This window comes from Struthio camelus, chromosome 4, assembly GCF_040807025.1.
Source record: "Struthio camelus isolate bStrCam1 chromosome 4, bStrCam1.hap1, whole genome shotgun sequence".
NCBI classification, from domain to species: domain Eukaryota; kingdom Metazoa; phylum Chordata; class Aves; order Struthioniformes; family Struthionidae; genus Struthio; species Struthio camelus.
Window position 1 is genome coordinate 38,867,728 of NC_090945.1, and position 20,964 is coordinate 38,888,691.

At 40.5% G+C, this 20,964-nt stretch overlaps 1 protein-coding gene across 5 annotated transcripts in view; it reads left to right on the forward strand.

Annotated features, from left to right (window-relative positions):
- TMEM131L (transmembrane 131 like) overlaps positions 1 to 16,000 on the forward strand; it is an 86,563-nt gene extending 70,563 nt beyond the window's left edge. For 3 of the 5 annotated variants that reach the window (XM_068942340.1, XM_068942341.1, XM_068942345.1), the window contains 10 exons: positions 1,131 to 1,285; positions 2,659 to 2,783; positions 4,205 to 4,362; positions 5,109 to 5,294; positions 6,625 to 6,703; positions 7,807 to 7,892; positions 9,236 to 9,356; positions 11,014 to 11,102; positions 11,937 to 12,079; positions 13,503 to 16,000. In XM_068942340.1, coding sequence (XP_068798441.1) covers positions 1,131 to 1,285; positions 2,659 to 2,783; positions 4,205 to 4,362; positions 5,109 to 5,294; positions 6,625 to 6,703; positions 7,807 to 7,892; positions 9,236 to 9,356; positions 11,014 to 11,102; positions 11,937 to 12,079; positions 13,503 to 13,781 — 1,421 coding nt within the window. In that variant the 3' untranslated portion in view covers positions 13,782 to 16,000. The remainder of the gene's footprint in view (positions 1 to 1,130; positions 1,286 to 2,658; positions 2,784 to 4,204; positions 4,363 to 5,108; positions 5,295 to 6,624; positions 6,704 to 7,806; positions 7,893 to 9,235; positions 9,357 to 11,013; positions 11,103 to 11,936; positions 12,080 to 13,502) is intronic. The other 2 variants (XM_068942343.1, XM_068942344.1) reach the window with 1 other exon arrangement.
- The last annotated feature ends 4,964 nt before the right edge of the window (positions 16,001 to 20,964 follow it).

A 20,964-nucleotide genomic window follows, 5' to 3' on the forward strand; every position in this document is an offset into this window, starting at 1 on the left:
AAACCTAAAAAATACTGCTATGCAGTGTTTGTAACATCACAATCAAAGGGTCAACAGACCCTTTTTTTGTGCAAATAGTGTGTCTTTGAGATGCAAGGTGCTCACATGTTTATATATTGGAGAGCAATGAAAAATTGTTTTTCATTTTTTAGAGCTTTGGCAGCCTTCATCTAGTGCAGCGTTTCACCTGCATTGCTTCATTTCGCAGTCATAAGGACTGCCTGTTTCAGAGAGAAAACGTGGCTTGCTCAGAGCTAAGATGTGACTAGTCAGTTGATAGGTAGGAAAAAGTAAAAATAATTGGGTGTGCCTTTCCCATTTGAGAAAACCGGTTCAATGTGATAGTTCTTGTGTGCTTTATGCATTTTTCATGCAAAGTGGCCAGGAGTCTCAGGAGCAGATCACTGTAGCTATTTTGCAGATAGCTGAGATGCCTGGAATTGATAGAGCCGAGGTTAGTTCTGTGCTGTGCAGCAGCGGGGGAAAGGTCCAGGCAGAGAAGAGTGGCTTGACTTGAGGGACTTGGCTTTTGTTACACAAACTCTTCTTCCGCACAAGCCTCCCAAGAAAAGCAGCTTTTAGCGCTGTGCCTATCCAAAAGAAAGGACAATTTCCCTTTGTCTTTGCCCTGAACGCAGAGGGCATTTCAGAGACTTAAAGCTCCAAGTAAAGATTGGCCTTGTTTTGATCTGCACATTTTTTGAAAAATCTTCTCCCCATGCTTAGAGGGGTTTTTGTTTGCTTTTAAGCCCGATATTTGCTGACTTCAAGTTCCACCCCGCTGACCCCATGGCTGGGACCTGAACCAATAGCTCAAGCTGAAATGTGATGAGTAGGAATTGAGTAATTTGTGCGTGCGCTAAAAGTAGTATGCCCAAGAGCATGGATTGATACAGAGCTGCTTTTTGCAGCTGCTTTAAGAATTTTTACACAATATTGGCTATTGGTTTTGAAACTTTTAGCATCATCAGCCAAACAAGAACAGGTTAGCCTCCTAAAGTTTTGGAAAGCAGCCCAATTTAAAAAAAAAAAAAAAAAAAAGTAGGCCAAGGTGGAAGTAGAAGGCTTTGGGGATAAGATTAGGAGCCCATTTTCTTTCCAAGCCAACAGGTTTTATTATTTAATTGTAGGGAATAGCCAGCAAGTGCCTCTCAGGAATGAAACAGAAAACTGTGAGACTTTAAAAAAGCAGCTCAACCTAAAGCCTTCCACTGAGAAAAAGATTAATAAAGGGTCTAAGGAAGAGACTCCATGCTGCGCAAAAGAGGAGATTGCTTCCTCTGAGGTTTGTATTAAGCAATCTTTCTCCTTTTCAAATTTAAAATCATCTCCTTTTTATTTATTTCTGTATGTACGTAGAGGTGTATATATATATATATGTATGTATATAGACAATTACATATAGTCACAAAGACACTTCAAGCACTTTACTGTAAATCAGATGAATGAGGAAGTAACTGGATGTGCTCTCCCACATCCCTTACACACCAGTGCTGGTTTATAAAATGATAAACAGTTTTGGTAAAATTTAGAACAGCCCTTATATTGTGATATCAGCTGTATCACAACCAGAGATTTTCTTGCTTGTCATCAGAGCAGGCACAAACATACTGGAGCCTAATGCCAGCTCTCAGCCGCAGTAGTGGTGATGGGGGAGCATATCCCAGAGGGGAGGTGTACTAGCAGGCAATACCTCCCTCCGTTTGTAGACCTGATCTCCAAATATGGGGCTTTGCCTCAGAAAACTGCATTTCAGAATTAAGGGACATAAATCTTAGATATTTATTTATTTAATTACACTGAGGGGCAGAAGCCTCTTAACGGATTGTAAAGCTGCTGAAAAGGGTCATCCTGCATCACTGGTTTCTGAGCACTTGATAAGCACAATACATTGACCCTTACTGCAGATAGCATAAAACACTTGAAGGGCTTCCTCAGGTAACTAGTAAACCAAAGAATTTAGATTAAGTTTTTATTCTGTCTGCTAGATACTAGTCCCGCGATAAAGAAGGGTAATGACAAATTGCTTGGCATGCTTCAGGAGTACCTAACAGAAAAAACAGTTTCTAGTCTTGTTTTCAGAATTGTTGTTTCAGACTTCTTTTCATGTGTGGCTTAGTGGTTCTCAGTTTTTGTTTCTTGCATTTCTTAAAATAATTATTATTTGTTGATTAACTTACTCCATTATTTCCTCCGTTGTAATTCGGATGAATGGGGGGAGGCACCCCAAGCTGCTGAGGAAAGGGAGGATTTATTGCTGCTGAACTTGCACACAAACTGATCATAAATCTGACAGATGTTTTTTATTTTTCGCACATTGGGAATTTTTTTGACTGCTTCCCTCTTTCTCCCCCTATTTTTTACTTCTCTGGAAGTCAGGGCTAGATGCTCTGGGGGAAGATACTAACACTGGGAATTCAAAAATTTCTCTCTCATGATCTGTTGGTGTTTTGAAGGACAAAGTCTTGGAAACACTGATGAAGTTGATGGTCCTGGAAAGAGGAAGTGCTGTGGAAAGGCACTAAATCATGCAGTAACTGTGCAATTGAGTCATTTTGTCTGGACAAATTTAGCTAGAAAAATCCAATGGAGTTCATTTACTGAGCTGACTTCATTTTATAATCTACGTATTGTCTCAGCTCGTATTTTTACCTTTAGCAAGAAGATGCTTATAGGAAGAAGAAACCTCAGGAGAAAAAAGAAGGAAATGCATCAAATATAAATTGGAATAGAAATAGAACATCTAGAAAAAATAAGAAAAAGAATGTTAATATTTCTACAAGGTATGTATTGCCTCACCAAGTCATGGAGAAAACCAGAGACGCTTTAATGTTTCCATGGGTTTTCTGAGTGTACCTTAGGCAGATTGCTTTACCTATTTAAATAAAGACACTGTAATCCAGGCCTGAGACTTTCTTTTTAAGAATCTGCAGTACTAAGAATCACCACGGAAAAAAAAAATTATCCTTTTATAACTCTACGTGTACATAAATTCATCCCATTCTGTACAGCAGTAGTCACTCTCTGTTACATTCTGTTATTTGTTGTCTTGTCAGTTGGGATGGTTAGCTTCCTTTCCCTTACGTGTTGTATAGATAAAATCCAGTCATGGATTTCCTTCAGTAAAAAAAAAAAAAAGAGAGAGAGAGAGAGAATAACAAAATTGTTGAAATGATTCCACCTTCAGGTGAATCAGCTGGTTTATTGACAAGCTTAGGGAAAGTCATCTGCTAGTAGTTTTGAAAGAGGAAGAGAAATACACAGAGAAGAAGAAGGGACTTGCATTTTTGCCATAATGATTAAAAAGTTATTTTCCTCAGAGAGGCTGATCAAATAATGTAACTGAGGCTTCACAGGTAAGCATTAAGATAGGTTAGAGCAGCACTCAGATTCATAAGAATATTAAAAGAGCCTTGGGAAGATATTCTTTTTTCCCAGGTTCATTTAAATACATTTTTGAAGTGAGCTGTAAACCACTCACTGTTTCACATTTTTATTGTTTGTTTTGTTAAGAAATGCCAATTATAACTAGTGCTAGAATAGACACGCTCCTGGTGTGGGAAGTCAGCATTACATGAAAGTCCTTGCAGCATGCAGATCTTTGTAGGTGAGCAGAATGAAAAACAGTGACTGAAGTACTTAAATTGGTGTCTGTTCCTTGAACTGATTCAGTAGCTGCTATTTTTTGAGCTAAGGTGCAACTTCCTCCTGTAGAAACTTGACAGGTGGATTTTACTCATTTTCCCTTAGTACTCTGATTACTGTATTAGATCCAGATATTTCAGTTTTGCTAGCAAACCTAAGATCGTTTCAGATGATGGATTTATTCTAGTTATAATTATGCCAGTGAAATGGATATAGGGCCCGTTTTCCTGTGTGTCTGGATCTTGGTGCGATACTGTACTGGTCTTATCACCATAACATCTGAATGCCTTCCGCAAGCGCCTTAGAGATTGGAGTTAAACATATGCATGTTGTTTTACTTCTCTCCCTGAGAAGTAATAGTTTGCGTAGTGGAACACTGAATTTTGGGAAAGCTTCAGTAGAGCCTTTCTAGGTTTCTCTGTGGTGGGGGCAAGACTCCTATTTCTGGCCCCGCATTCTGCCTTGATAGGCTCTTGAGCTGAGTGTTTAATACCTGCAAAGAAAAAATGCAGCTGAAATGTAAAATGCCGACACGATTCTTTGTGTGCGGTTGTATTAGGGTTCCTGAGCAGAGTGAGTTGAAACATCTGTGCGGTGAATTTGAAAGGCCGGAACTGAGAGCAAACATGGGAATAAGAGTGTGGTGTCCTCCGGGTAACGGGGAGAATTGTAAAGCAGACCAGAAAACCGGGAGCTTGTCTGTACAGGGAGAAACAGGTAGGTCATCTTAATTTTGTTAAACTGGGGAAGAAATGTAAAATGTTTTTTTGGCAGTAGAACTGACTTCCTTTCTTGAGTGATTTTTGCTCGTCTGCCCCGCACAGTCTGACACAAGACAGCAGTATTGGCTGAGGATACCTGGGCGAGGGACTGGTGTTTGCGTGTGTGTTCAAATTAGAGCTGATGTTAGCTGAAGCAGCTGAATTGCTAAGGCCAATTCTCAGGTCATTTGAAAAAGCGCCGCTAGCGTGGGTACCTGCTGCCTGTTTTTCTGTCAGGGTTTTAGCTGGCTATTTTCCCTAGCTTTTGGGAAGAGGAGGACTGAAGAAGGTATAAATATTTACAGGGTTGTCCTCTGTCTCCCTGATGAGATGATAAGGAGAAATCTGTCTTTAGAAGAATTGTCTTCAGAAGTTCCTACAGCCAGGACATGTTTCCTGTTTAAAATAGTATCTATATAGTTCAAAGAGCAACATGTGCTTTCTGATTCATACTGTTACCTGTAACTGCATTGTACCCTGACTTGTATTCATTGTACAGGGGATGTCATTTAGGTCATGAGCCCCTCGTGGTAGGGGCTGGCATGTGTTTCTTGATAAGACTATCAATATATGTTGTTTTCCGTCCTGTTATCAGAAAATTTAGAAAATGCATGTAAATTCATGTTTCAGATGACTTCTCATTGAATTTGCAGTTGAAAGACCTTCTTAATTATTTTGGGTTTCTTTTTCCAACTTTTGTAGAAAGCTTTTATCAACGATCCAAAAAGAAGTGTTTGGAGAAATTTTGTTCCGATTCAAGCTCAGACTGTGGGAGTTCATCGGGAAGCGTTCGTGCCAGTCGCGGGAGCTGGGGTAGCTGGAGTAGTACCAGCAGTTCTGACGGAGATAAAAAGCCCATGGTTACTGCTAGGCATTTTCTTCCATCCAGTAAGTTGTGCAAATACCATCGTTGCACCAGAGCGGGCAGAGTTTCGGCCTTCCTTTTGGATAGTAAAGGGATATTGGGCTTCTTAGTGGCAAGGAACGTGTAACTTGCCTTGTAAGGGAGAGAACACCTCAGAATTGAGAGGAGAGTTTAAAAGAAGTGTAAGTACTTGAAGCAAAGTACTGGAAGTTTTGTGGCAATGAAAATGAGTTATCAGGCTCCAGGGAAGCTGTCAGACTCTGCACTGAGGAGGCTGCACTCAATTAGTTTTTATAGAAAGATGGAGGAACTAAGAGTTACTAGTCAAAGCAATTGCTGCCTTTGAATTAATGTTACATCACGTGATTCTCATGAAAATGCAATCTTTTTGTTGTAGCTATTTTAGAAAGTGCACAAATGAGGAATGTGTGAAAGCAGCTCAAAAATACCTGAGAACGCTCAGCTGGGATAGTTGTATTTGAGGTATAAGTAGTCAGGATCCCTAAGGTGCTTAATTAGTATGAAAAGTCACAACTGTGGTTCATTACTGTATCTTTCTGAATGCCTGAATATCATGAAAATAGTTGAAACCCTAAGACTCTATCACTGCCAGACTCTTCTCAGATTGATGTAACGCTAGAAGTAGATTTAGAGGAAGTGCTGGAGTGAAACAAGAAAAAGCATCTTTGAGTACCTGAAGGAAACCGTTTTGAATGATTTAAAATTTTGTGTGTGTGTGTGTGTGTATAGATATATATGTGTGGGGAGTATATATATTTACACACACATATGTATGTATAAAACCCTGCAACTTTATATTTTGAAAAGATACTGTGATATATCTGAACCTGTAATCTAATGGGTTATGAATCATATGCAGGTGAATGTTCTGTTTGTTCAGATTATAATCCCTCTAAAGGAAAAGAAAAAAGTAATTTCAAATTCATAATGAATTTGATAGTAAAAAGGAATCTCCATTAAGATTAAGACTGTAATAATACTTATAAAATACACTTAAGACCATGTGGAAATAGATTCTTCTAAGTCTGAGGCTACATGTTCTTTTAGTTAGAATAGTGATTCTAAAACGTGGTGTAATTTTATAAGCTCCACCTTCCCCTTCAGCTAGTCATAAACAAAAGACTATATAGAGAAGGAGCTATACATGAAAACTGTGTAATTGTGGTTAGTAAGCAAACCTATTAACATGTTAGAATTAATGAAGTTATTGATACTCCAGTCTGAGAGAGGACTTGATTTATACCAGTCACGAGTCTATTTGTGTGTATATGTGTTCTGTGCATACTTCTTTTTTTTAGGATCTTTGATTTTCACAGTCATTCTTTTCTTTAGGAGAGAATATTTCACAAAATGATTTTCCATCTGAAACTCCTATCACTTTAAATCTGTCTCATAACATCTGCAATACCAGGTAAAAAAATTTGAATCTATACCTGTAAGACATTAAAGAAACTCCACCAACTTGAAATCTTGGCTCATTTTGATAAATTATACCTACCTGTTGTCTTGTTCTTTTTTTTTTTTTTTTTGGGGGGGGGGGGGGGGAAGTGTCATCTAATCCTCTTTTCCTAACTTGAAAAAGAAAAGTCTTTCTCAATATGTGAAAAGATCTATGCAAGTGAGACAGAAAATGGATTATGCTTGGGAAATATGATAAATGTTTCTAAATGTAAAATAAAATTGGAAAAAAGGGAAATAAATTTTTTCTCTGATTTCTTCTAAATCTAGCAATTTATAACATTTCCTTATCACTTAGGTATATTAAAGCAATTATTATTTTAAAAAAAAGTGGAAATGAGACTTTCAAGTTGATGTTATTCTTTTAATGAGAAAAATGTTCTATTAGGATATACAGCATGAAAATTGATTTCCCCTTCCTCATGTTCTTTTCTACCTCTTTCCTGTAATACAGTTAGCATCTGAAATTTTTATTACTGTGAATCCTCATTTCACCTCTCATTCCTGACTATCTTAAGTTTTCACTAGCAGAAATAATTTAATCCTCTTCCTCTGGGATTCTGGTACTTGAAAATGTTCCTCTTCCACTCTTGCTGGTTTGTTTCTTTGGTGGGATTGGATGAATATGGAATCGATCTCCATGCCTGTGTTTCTTTGTGCACATAAAAGTAAACTCTGCTTGTCAGAAAGTTATGGGAAACATTGAAACACATGAGAAGTTGTAGGCATCTTAATGCAATAGAGCTTCCTTTCCAGTCTTAGAGAACAGCTGTTGAATCAATTTGCAGTAGGTTGATATGTGGATAATAAGAGTGGGGTAATTAGGATTTACGCATTTTCCATGTCTGATGAGCAGCTGCTTTTTAACTAGAGAAAAAAGGATGTTATAAAATTGCACAGTGGTAATTCAAAATATGGAAAATCAGGAAAGCAACTAGGAAAGCGATAGCAACTGTGATGTTCATCAGAATATTTTTTACATGTCTGTATGTTTCTGTTGAATTTCAAAACATTAGTGTGCCTAAATTTAAGGAAATAAATTTTCTTTTCATTTAGCAGAGAAATGAACACCATCCCCCAATATCCAGAAACCTTATGTCCCAGCTTCACTGACATGGCTGCAGATCCTGACAAAAATAAAGGTCAGTTACTTTATCAGTGGCTTAGGCTGGTTTTGCACGCTCTTTGTGAGCAGCTTCAGTGATGTTGCTAATAACGCTTACCTACACAAACATCAGAGATGCATGTTATTAGAATTCAACTTATTTACTTCTAAACCAGTCTTATAACCTTGACATTTTTTTCTGCATCTACTCTGTGTGAAGACAGCAGTTAGCTTTCAGCTCATGCATAAGGTATTCATTGTGTGGGTTTTTTTTTTTTGTTTTAATCATGCTTTGCCCAGGTTTTGTCTAAAGTAATGCGGTTGGGAGATGAAGAGCACCGATTCCTTAAAATGAAGCTCAGCATCAGCTTAGATTTGACCATTTTCTCTCCCTAAGTTTAAACAGTTAGGACTTGCTCCTCTTGAAAGAAATAATGAATGAGAGTGGGTTTGGGCTTTTAAATCTCTGAGAGCTTTCATTATTTGTATTTCAAAGGGAAATAATATTAACTTGTTCAGTGGGGTTCATAAAAGCAAAAGGCTACATGGTGAGATAGAGTTTGAAAGCTGGTTAAAACACACAGCTCTGTGAGCAGCAGAACTCTGATCTGCCTGTGGCTGTGCCTCTTGCTGTAGGACTAACGTGCGTCTAGTGAGGTGCAAACGCCAATTAAAGCTTTTCCTATGGTAGCAATATTCATAATATCTATGGCGTGAAATAATGAAATTGAGCCCACTGTGCAACCATTCTGTTGTGAAGACCAATCATTTGGATCTTTTCCTTTACCCAGCTGCCTGTTTTCACAGAGCTGATAGGAACTAAGTATCTTTGGGCAGTCAGGGGATTAAGACTGTAGAGAACACCACAGTGAATGTCTGCCCTATAGGCTAAATACAACCATAATGAGTTCATGTACTGTTTGCACATGAGTAGTTCTAGCAACACTGCCCATCTATTGAAAACCTGACCCTGTTCCTGCATTCATGCATCCTGCAGAGTCAGTCAGTGACCCAAGGGTGAGCTGGTGGGGCTCGCGTTCATCTGGTCTGTCCTGCCATGAGGACCAGCACTGTGTTGGTGCCTGTGACTGATGGCTTAAGAATTCTCTGTAGGAATTTTTTACCCTGTTGTTTTTTGTCCTGAATTTCAGAATTGGCTTTGAATCTTTTAAAATATTGTTTAATAAATAGAATTTTTGAGATTTGTTTAAAAATTGACATTTATCAAACATATATAGGTTGGGCAGTATCTGTCTAGATTTGTTTTATCTAGCATACAGTCTTTGTTGTGGATCTGAGAGTGAAATGGCATTGTGATGTTAAGAGTTTATAAATGCCTCCTCCTATTCTTTTGCATTTCATTCCCCTTTACCTTTCTAGGTCTTTACCCAGCAGGAGACTTGTGGCCTGCTCAACCAGTCTGCCTGACAAACAGTTTAAACTACAACCTTGAGAATAACATACCATGCATGATCCAAGAAACCCCCTCTGTCCACAACAGGCAAGTTATGTTTTATGTAGATAGTGTGGATAATACTTTATTTGGATTTCTGTAACACAGAGGACTACACTGAGCTTATCTTGCAGTATTCCTAAGGCAGATGATAGTTAAAACAAAATCCTTGCAGTAGCTTCAAGCTTAGTTCTAGTAAGAATGTTGCTATATAGTTATGTTCTTGTATTACTAATCATTAATAATTTTGCTAATACAAATTCACTGATGTCCCTACTCATAGCTATTCCATAATCTACTTGCAAATATAATCATATACTTTTTGGAAGGCTTTTGATTTCTTCCATTTCTTTTATATGGCAGAAGGCCCTGCTTTTTTAGGTTTTTTTTTTTCTGCTCTTGCTAAACACATGGCTTCTGTATATCACAGCGTGTGTTTTGCAGTATGTGCTCACGTTAAATGATGTAAGCAGATACTATTATATAATAACAAATAGCCCAATTTGAAGATGGTATAAAAATAAAAGTTAGTCTAAATATTTCCTGCGCTGCCTGGATTTGAGTTAGTCTTCCTGCAGTAATGAACTCGAGTAACTTTTGCACTTTAGACTCTCCACACTGTAAATTTTACTAATGAAAGACGCACCACAAACTAGGGAGAAGAAACACTCAGCCGCCACAGAGCAGGGAAATGCTGTCAGTTCTGCGAGCCATGTTCTGTCATCCAAAATGATAGAGTGAAAGCACTGAAACGCCCAAGTGATGATCTTCTCATCCTAAGCAGCCTGCTAATCTCATTCTAAACCTTTTGTGTCGACAAACTGCAGCCCTAATGATTTAGAATAATGGCCAGTGGTCTAGTTAAGTCAGATCAAATAAATGGTGATTTGTGGCAGATTCCATATTGTGCTACTTTGCTTTCACAGGCCCATTTCGTAACTAGACTATTTGAACTTTATAAACAAAAGTACACATAGTTATTTGTTAACATATCGTAGTAATAACTTAAAACTCCTTGCCTGAGTAGTAAAACCGAGTTAGTACGCTTTGAGGTAAAATCCTTTTGTATGCCTACCTTATCCAGCCTAGATCCTGCTTGAAGGCTGGACTTCTTCAAGCTCACTGCATAGCAGAGCTCTTTTCACTTCTGACATGTATTTAAGACTTACTTTTGAAAAATCTTTTTGAAATATTTAAATTATTTTTTATGAAAACATACATAATCCCTACAAATGAATGTGGAGTTTAAGAAAGCATTTTTTTTAATGGGGCTAACACTTGTTGTGGTGAAAGTAGAAATGCCTATTTTAGTTGTTATTCATGGAAATGCTTGAGAATGCACTAATTTTTCTTTTATTTCAAATTACATTATTTCATTTTGTGTCTACTCTTTATCTAGGAGAGAAATACAATTATTTTCTTTTTTACAGAGAAAGATGTTGAACTGTGTTAGGACTCTGCTAACTGTAGTTACAAATCATTCATTCTCTGAAAGGTAAAAGCTCAGTAAGAGAGTCGTTATGACTATGTAATGGCACAGAGTAGATAGTGACGGAATTTGCATGGCAAGTGGAATGTGAAAAGCCTAATCATTAGTTACAGGCATTTTATATCCAATAGCTTTACAGTAGATAAGTGTTTCTAAATAATCTTCAGAAGTTCTGTGAATTGTTTCTGAAAGCAGATTTTCTTTACATTGAGACAGCTTCATTGATTGGAATGCAGCTTGTGACAGCCAGTTTTCCAACATGTATTGTCCGTTAGAGATGAATGAATATGGTGCTTTCTCAGAAGGTAAGATGAGATAAAGCTTCTGTGTTATCACTGAGCATGTTGTTTTCTCTCACCTTTGGTAAAACAAAGGCTGAGATTGTCTGCAAACATCTGGGCATTCATCGCTTAAGCAAACTTTAGTTTTCAGCTGACTGTGTGCTCTGTAGTTATAAAGAGTGTCTGCATGCGGCAGATGAGAAAACTGTCCTTTTACAGAATTATTAAGCCCGAGGAGCCAGTATACGGGACCCTGTCTGAGAGGGAAGGGGGAGAAGTGCTCATAATCACAGTACTACACAATTAGTTTTGCACAGTTTTCTTTGTTTCCCCTCTGGCAGGCTTCTGCCTTCCAGTGTGTGAAACAGAAGGCCTCCTGTGACCAATTACCTTTCCAGGCTAGAGTTTCTTGGCTTGGGAAGCACACTGGCAAGAACCTAGAATTCTTTAGCATTACCTAAGCAATAATTAAAGGTCAGGCTACAGTATCGCAGACAGCATGGTGATCCCTTGGGGGCTTCGAGCCGAGGCATGTTGGCAGTGAAGCCTGGGTAGGCTTTGCCCTGCGTGTTCTGTGGCTAATAAAGACTTCATTCTCCAGTGAAGATATTGCCTACTCTTTATCCGGTGCTCCTGATAGCAATTCATTAGTGGGTTCCTAATACAAAACGGTAGTCTTGTTGACATAAACGGTTATCTTCAGCTGCTGTGTCGCCCTAAAGCTGCCTTAAGTTACTGAAAACTAGGTCAGTTCCAGCGTGTCTCACTCTGAGAAGACTGAACATTCCTGCACAGAAAGGTCAATAATGTTTACATTGCAAAAGGCTTATTTTGTGTTCCTGTTTTTATCAACTGTAGAAAACATGAATTACCCCAGTGGCTTCCCAGGTACCGCAGCGGTGCAGAATACGGCCTTCATTGATCAGAACTGTCCTTCTACCTGGAACGCGCCTCCCAACATGCCGCCGACCTGGGAGCCTGCTAGCTACGTCAGCTCCACAGTGAGTACTCCCCTTGTGAGGCTCTGCCTTCATGTGCCTGGTCACGAGCTTTCCTGATATATACCTGTCTTTCTCATACCTATTGCTTTGCATGTTCTTCATGTTTCCTTTAAGTAGCCTAAGTTATGTATTTGATGCTGGTGTTGGGAGCATGGCTCTTCCTTAGTTGTTACTAGAGTTTGCTTATACAATTTAGAGACAGATCGTTTTGCCTGAAAATTGACCAAAATCTTCTTGTGTGTGGAAACGCATTTTAGACCTTGTGACAATCGACCGAGACTCTTTCCTTCCAAAGCCAACCTTACAGTTGAGAATAAAATACAAGTAGCACTGATAACAAAACCAAAAGAGATTTAAATGGAAATTGATCTCAGTGACTCTGACAGGTTTTCTTTGCTAGCAAGTCTAGGTGATTTAAAATTGTTGCAAGTTTCTGAATGCTGACCTTGACCTGTTAGGCTCAAGTGTAGCCATGTTTCTGTCAGTCCCATAGTGGAGTGAAAGACCGGCTTCAGTTCAAAGTGGTCTTTCTCTCCTCTACCACCTACTCTTCTGCTCATATTTCAAAAACTCGTGTTCTAGAAATTTATTTTTGTGTTTACAGCAAGTTTATTTTGAATAAAGCAAGAAATATTAACTACAAAAGTAAAAATTCTGCTGTATTTAAAAAGTTACAAAATTGGTAGACTGCTTCCTAAAATAACTGTGGCTTTATTTCATATTTTATTCAGGAATGCCTGGAAACACAGAAGGTAGAGATTGGAAAATACATTAGATAATTCAGTTCATTTCCCTGGCGAGCTTTTCCCTACAATACATTTCAGTGTTTCATTCAGTTTTAAAAGTCCCAGGACTTCCATGACCTTCTCTGAGAGACTTCCTCACAGACTAATACATCTTGCTCTCCAGGAGGTTCTTTATGAACTTTCTAAATTTTCTAGCTAAATTCCCTAGCTCCCAGTTACAGTCTCTTTTCTGTACTGAATATCGCTCTCTGCTGCTGGTGTGCAGTTTGTGTCTCTTTGACACAAACTTCAGCCTTTTTCTTGTCATTCTCTTTTAATTTTACCTCTTCAAACATGCCTTTTGTGGTGCTCTTCACGTCTTCCAGTTGTCTGCTCTTTGCCTTAATAACCTGACCAGAACAGAGTATTGTTACATGTTACAGTAATATCGGAGTCATGCAGAGAGGAGTTCATATGACTTCATTTAGTGAAATGCCTTTGCACATGCAAAGTAGTGCTGCTTTAGTCTTTTCTACAATCATATTGCTTTGCAAACTCATGCTTAGTTTTCTGCTTGTGTGCTTCCTACATTCCCCTTTGCATAACTGCTGCTTCCTCTCATTTAGTGCATTTCCATATTGTATTTGGCAAATGGCCTTGTTTGCAGTTTTCCATGGTGCTTTTATCTTGCCCTACAGCCCTACCTCTCAAGCACCCGAAGCTTGTCTCCAATGTCTGGACTTTTTGGTTCCATCTGGGCACCTCAGAGTGATGTTTATGAAAGCTGCTGCCCTGTCAGTGCCACAACCCAACATTCGACCCATGTTGAGAACCAGGCAGTGATGTGTAAGCAGGAATACTATCCAAGGTTTAACCCGTTCCGTGCCTACATGAACTTGGACATATGGACTACAGCAGCCAATCGGAATGCAAATTTCCCACTTTCAAGGGACTCGGGTTACTGTGGAAATGTGTGAAAGGAATTTGATTTAAAAATGTGAATAAAGATGCTTGCAGTTTTGATTACTAGAGTAAGCTGGTTGTTGAAATAGATTACAATGTTGGTGGATATTTTGGCACTTTTATATTGAAAATAAATTTTTTTTTTTTTTTACTGAAGTCTGAGCATTCAGTGCATTTTAAAGAGCAAAATATATTCAGGACACTGTTATTGTCACACGAAGGCTATAAATTTAAAATTCAAAATTATTCAAGAATAAGAAAAGTGTTAGGTTCTTAGCAGTATCTGTGAACCTATATTGCACGTTTATTATTCAGTTTACATTTGTGGTATAAACCAAAAGGCTTTTTTTAGTATCTGTGGGTACAGAATTACACCCGTAAATAATTGCATCTGTACCAAACAGTAATAGTGGGACCTAACTGTTGATGTGGGTCAGGTATTGTCCAAGTGGTGCCACTCTTACTGTTGACATAATTATTTGTGGGTGTAAACTTCTGGCAATAAAAAATAGCTAAATTGTGGTTTGTTTATCCAGCTTCAAAATTCAGACTGTCAGCTTGGCGATAGTATGCTTGTGCAGTGTGGGTGAGTGGGTATTTCCTTCAGGAACATTTATTTCTGGGAGTAACTCCTGATATTTTGTGTTTATATTTTTAGCCTTCATGTTGCAGTAGTGTTTTTCAGTGCATTTAATTGCCCTTGTTTAAAATGCCAACACTTGAATTGGAACAAACATTTCTTTGAGAGCTGAGTTCACCCCACTCTTCAAAACGGAACAGTATTGTGTTAGTTCATATTATGAGACTGAATCTTTGTAGTGAGAAAGTCAACCAAGAAAGTGCTGCAACCCAGTTCAAGGCTGAATCTTTCCATCATGCAAGCTGTCTCTGCTGACCGTTCCTCTAGAGCCTTTTGTTCTGACATTACAGAGCGTGTTTGGGGGTCTTCACTCTTCAGGCGTCAAAAAAAGAGGAAAGCATTCCTTCAGTTCTGATAAATCTAGAAGTGGGCTTGTTTGGTCCGGAGAAAAAGAGGCTGAAGAGGTATTTAATAGCAGCCTTACAGGTACTTGAAGAAGAGTTATAAAGATGATGGATCCAAACTCTTTGAGGTTGCCGCAAGCGATAACAACTAGCAGTGGTGATAAACTGTGGCTTGGGAAGTTCAGGTTGAATGTTAGGAAAAACAGCTTCACTTAGACGGTGGTGCAGCACCAGGATAGGTTGCCCTGAGAGGTCGTCAGACCTCCCTCTTCGGAGGGTTCACGGCTCAGCTGAACAAAGCCATGGTCACCTGCTCTGCAGTTGGTGACAGTCCTGCTCCCTGGGCAAGGTTGGACTGGAGACCACCAGGGTCCAATTGCCATTTTGAGGATGTTGTGAACATAAGCAAGTTCATAAACTGTTGCTACTTCAATCATTTTCCTCTTGCCCTTTGAACTCAGACTGACTAGAGGACAGGAATTCTGTTTGACAACAAAATGCTGAAGCCTTTACATTTGTTTTTATTCTAAAGTAGAGAAAAAAAGCATTGCAAAATAGCTGATAGTCTGCTTGCAAGGCTACTCAGCCAGATGAGAGTCAGGTTCGATTCTTGCTCTGCCACCTTCATCAAATCTCCAAGCTGTAGAACCAGTTTGTCTGACTTGCTGGTTTCAGTCAGAAAAATCTATTCTAGGTCTTTCTTGCCAGAAACAGTATGTTTCCACAAAAAATCTGTTTCAATAAATCAACAGTTCCTGCAAAAAAAAGTTTTTGTTGAAAAATATCCTGCCAGCTATGCTTTTGTGTGTATTTGAATTAGCTCAGAAGGAGATAGTGACTGGGTGGGATATACAAAAGCTTCTATGTTTAACTGCTTTAAGTGCTCATGTGGAAGGTGCTTCTAAGCCTTCCTGTGTTTTCAATGTCAGAAAAATCGGATCGTCACTGAATGCTTTGGTGTTTTAAAGGCTTTAGCAGGAACTAGCATTTAGAGTCTTTGGCTGCTTTCCATGATATGTCTTGCTGGACAAAATTCTGTTTGACTGTGGAGTTTAATAGTAATTGCTTGTGATGCTGAAGCAAAGTTCACGTGTTTATATGAACTTGGATGTTCCTGAAATCAGTATTAAGCCATGAGAAGTAGTCATAACCACTAACATGCTTTCTGTGCACTATTACCTATGGCAGGAGACTTCAGGAGAAATAGAGTGGGAGTGCGTACACAATAAATATGGAAAAAAACAAGTGATCATTTGCTTTGAAATGCAATGAAGTTCTTTATTCCCTGGGTAATGTTACTTGTTTTATAGTATGTTCATTGAATTTTGGAGAGAACACAGCATGTGCAAAACTGCACTAAGCATACCCAGCTCATTCTGTTCAGTCCGTGATTTTAATGAGATCTGTTTTTTCTGTGCACTAAAGTGAAGCCTTTTTCAAGTGCCAGTATAAGGAGATGATGCTCTTATACCTGCAACAAACTACAGCAAAGAATCCCCTGGAGTTCAGGTCAGCACCATGTCCTTGTTGTCACTGCTGTGTTATGTTCCAGACTGAGTCAGTCACTTGAAAAAAAAACAAAAAAACCACACACACTATAAACCAAGCAAACACATTGGAGGGTTCAGGGAGAGCAACAAAAGTTAGTAATCTTTGGAAAAGAAGATCTCTATGAAAAAGTTGGTCAGAGTTGTTAAAGTACCAGCAACAGACAAGGGCACTGAGCTGCAAATAACTTGAGAAACACGAGAGTGTTGTAAGACAGAAAATAATCATTCTCTTTAATCCAACCAGAACAGATCAAGAAGTAATTCTTCCGGGAGCTGTGTAGCATTAGGCAAAATATTTCATATAACTTTTCATAACAATAACTAAGGAATGTAAGAAGCTTGTTAAGGTTACCAGGAATAATTGCTGCCATCAGGAGACAATTAAGGCTTAATTAGCAAGTGCTGAATATAAGTGGATTTGGGCCCGATTAAAAAGTATTCCTCCTACAGTAAAGAGGAAGATGAATTCTACTAGATGAAAGCTGGAGAGTTGTTTAAATTAATAACTATAAGGACATCTTGTCTTGAGCAAAATGGTTTCTAATTTGTTGTCTTGTGCCAGGAAATCCTTTTTGTAGGATTGGGAGCTTCATGGTCCTTTTTGAAACTTATTATTTTGCTGAGAATCTTCAGCAGAAGAAGCTCTCGACAAACGAAAGTACTTAAAGTTGCAAAGAAAAAGAAGAATACCAGCATAACAGAACAGCTTTATGTTTACCCGTAGGACTGGTTATGGAGTGGAGAAAAAAAATCAGGGGCAGTCCCAAACTTTCAGTATAATTTCTATCCGAATGGGAAAGCTACATAAATTTTTAAGACCTTTCAGCATTTTCACAAGAAGAGACTTGTCAAAGTGACAGCTGCCCCTGCCTACCCTCCTGGGAACAGTCAGTAGCTTTGTGGCTTAGAGGGGCATTGGGTGTGTGAGGTACCAATGCTCGGTTATTGCTGTGTGTGATTTGCATAGGGCATGCTGGCCAAGTCTGCCTGTTTTGATGAGAATTTCCACCCGGGCCACAGGAAATGTTTGTGACTAGATTTTGCTAAGGTTTATAGGTACTTTGAGGTACAACATTTTGACAAAATCACAATCTATCAAAGGAGCAGCCAGTTTTCCTGACCTTGCCAGGCTGCAGTAAACCCTTCCTGTGGCAGAGATTTGCAAGACTCATATAGTGTCGGTTGGAGAGCTAAGGGAGGAGGAACAGCCAGCACAGCTCCTAGGTAGGAGATGGCTCCCTGGTATCTTGTTTTTTGACAAGTGGGGCTGGGTGAAGGCTTGCTTCCTCAGGGACAGGATTTGGGCTGTCCAGCAGCCCTCACGCCAGCACAGTGTGGCTGCCACAGGTCCAGCCTGGGAGCCCGGTTTGAACTGCTTGGGAGCAACAGACTGGCCAGACTGAGTTACAAAAAAAAATTCTTTGTTTGTTTACACGTACCTGATTATTACCTCTTTTGTCTTGAGATGGAATTAGTACAGAACAGAAATTCCTAACATTTTTCCAGTCGTTTCTGCCCTTATAAGTGAAGTGAAGTTAGATGTTCAGTTAGTGCCAGGCTACTTCAAAAAGGAAGCGTTTAAGCCAGATGTTTTGCCAAGTGGTCTCCATGCCATGTGCCAGATGCTGCTCACAGGTGGCCACGCAGGTACCCAGGAAGTTTTGACCACATGTGCAGGCAAGGCAGTTTTGCATTGGCACAGGAACACAACTTCTGCTGGTCCTTCTGGCCCTCCACACCTCCTCCCAAAGCAGGTGTGAGGATCCTGCTGTGCCTAACCTGGATGGAGTGGAGGGTTGAAAGTACTTGGGGGACAGTATGAGCGTCCAGCAAAAAACAGAGAAGATAGACTGGCTCCTCTTCCTTCACATGAAGATGAGGACACTAAAAGTCACCATGTTCAGCTCCCTGCCTTCAGTAGCTGATTAGGGCAGAAGGCAGACTCACCATGGGAGCGCTGTTGCTTATTCCTGTGCCTTAAATCTGCAAATTGCCAAAACAGCCATGACAGTCTTACAGCTCCAGCACCTGGACTTGTGTGCAGCTCTGTTTTAGCTGCTTGAAGGAACAACAAAGAGCAAAGGGCTTGCCTTTACTCTTGCAGAAGTAAGCCTGAAAATATGACCTGAGTGCAGCTGAGAGGTCTGGATTGCCAGAAGGCAAATAAATTAAGTTCACTGAAAAGAGCTGGTGAATATTGTAATCTGCTGAAGGGGGGGTGGAGGGAGCAGGGGAAGAGCTCAGTGTGATCCCTGGCGCTGGCAGCGCTTTGGGCTCCGGCACCTAAATCCACTTTGGCATGGGAGAAGTCCCAGTATACAAGGCTGTCACCTGGGAAGCCGTGGCCTCGTCAGCATCGTGGCGCCTTGGGTGCCCATGGAGCCTGTGCTGCCATCCTGCCAGGTGAGCTAAGGCTGTTCGTTAACTGTGCTAGATCTGGTGTTGCTTTTCAGCATGTGCTTTTCCCTTCTTCTAGCTTTGGGGAGCCTTCTTCATTTATTTTTCTTAATCTTCTCTGTTCTCCTGGCCCTCTCCACAGATTTGCTTTTCTTTAAGCTATTTGCAGGTAAGGTGCATACAGGCATCGCCAAGTCATCAGGTGTCTGTTTTACTTACAGCTTTGATTCTGTGGTCCCATCCCATAGCTGCCTAGAAGCGGCTCTGAACAGGGCTTATCCTGTGCTCTTTCTCTGCACTGTAGTGCACCCTTGGATGGACAAAGGGCTTAGTATCTCCCCAGGACTGCTGCTCCAGGGTGGCCATCTACTGCCTTGGCAGCAGCGTGCCCTCTAATTGTACAGCCCCTCCGTTCAGCTGGGCAGCAGGGGTGCTCGCACGTGCCGCGAGGGGTGAACGGCCCAGCTGGGGAGGACCTGAGTATTTCTTGTGTTAGTCGCTGTGTCCTGCACTGGAGGAGATGCTGCTGTGGGAAATGCAGTAGTGCTCCTCATCTCAGGCAAGCTGGGGGATGTGGAGTAAGGGGAGGCACTGGGCTATCCATGCTCTGCTCCTTTCATGGGTGAGTGGCAAGCGAAGAGCTGGGGAGAGTATTTATTGTCCCAGCCCTACAAAGCAGTATTGCAACTGATGTTTTGGGAGTTTGTATCTGCCTCTGTAGCTCATCGCTAGTGCCTGGATACAGGCGCTCCTCCACTGTTGAAAACTGAATCCTACTGCTCCTCCCTCCATCTCTGGAGCGCGATCCTCTGCAAAAGCCGACTGTTCGTGCCTGCCTGACAAAAACGCCTCCTTTGTTGCTGAAGGGTGTGGACCATGAAACTCACTTTTTCCGTGATCTCTGCTTTATTTCATTTCATTCTGCTTTCTTAAAAGACAACAATGAAAACCCGAAATCTTTTATAATTGAAAACCCGAAATCTTTTATAATTGAAAACCCGAAATCTTTTATAATTGGATGGTGGTTCTGATGAGTGGCCGTTCCTGGCTGCTCCCTCTCCTTGTATGGAACGACTTGTTCCTGGGCTGTTTGGAGTTTTAACAGTGAGGAGAGTTTGGCATTTTCATACTGTTGCCTTGTGGCCCACACGCCTCTCTGGGGTTTTTACTCAAAAATTCTCACGTGCTGGTTGGAGGCTGCCAGCAGCCTGTACAAGCAGGGACTAATCTGGCATGAAACAGGGGGCCTCCCCAGTGTACAAAATGGCACCACTCTAGCAAGCCTCTGTGCAAATGAGCTGCTTGTCTGGCATAAACCGGTTATGTAATCATCGTCCGCTAATCTACCAGCAGTCAGGCTTGGCTCGCAGCTAAGTGCATACGTGTACACCTCTTGGAAGGTGTACACCGTGTCTGTAAGTGACCAAAAACTGCCTGTATCTTTCAGTAAGGCCAACTACTACCCCATTATTTTGAGTAGGGGGTGGTCCATATCCCAGACGTGTGGGTGAGACCATCCCTCTCGGGGGGATGGGTCAGGGGATGTTCTGCCACAGTTCTGCCTCGCTTGTGAGGTGACGGGCTCCGTCAGACCTTGTTTCTCCAACCGTGTTGGCGAAACACTTCATTTGTTGGGAGTTGTTTGTTTGTTTTTAATTTTGACTGGATGTACAATTTGTGAAGGGAAGTTAATGCTTTCACACGTCCTCGTTAGCACAGATGTGCAGGAAGCCTGTGCGCTGCACTGGCTCTGACTTTCCGAAATGGCTACGTGGAAGGCAAATAATGTTCACTGCATTTGCGGGGGAGAGGGTGTTTTGGTTTGGAGGTGTCTCAAAATTAGAAAAACTTTTCTTGTCCTGGAACGTAGCAGGTTGGGTGCTGTAGTGAAACACTTGGCCACCAACATCCCACAAGAACCTGCCCTGATTTCTGGTTCTGATTTACTGAGAGAAATGTTTCACATCATTCACTTGACACAGCCTTGTTACAGTAAAGGTGTTTTTCAGTGCTCTGTAGGAAATGCCAAAGAGCGTAAGCCAGATTTTCAAACTGATAAGGGAACCTTGCAGGAACAACAAAAAACACTATAACCTTCTCACCATTCTCCTTAAACATATGATTTGACAACGTGGTTGCGTGAGAGAACTGCTACTCAGAAGTGCTTGCATGAGAAAGGAAGGATCATGGCAATATTCCTCCAACCAGTTTTCTGTTTGCACGCAGGCTGATTCGCTCTTCCTTGAGCGTGGCTCACAACTGCACG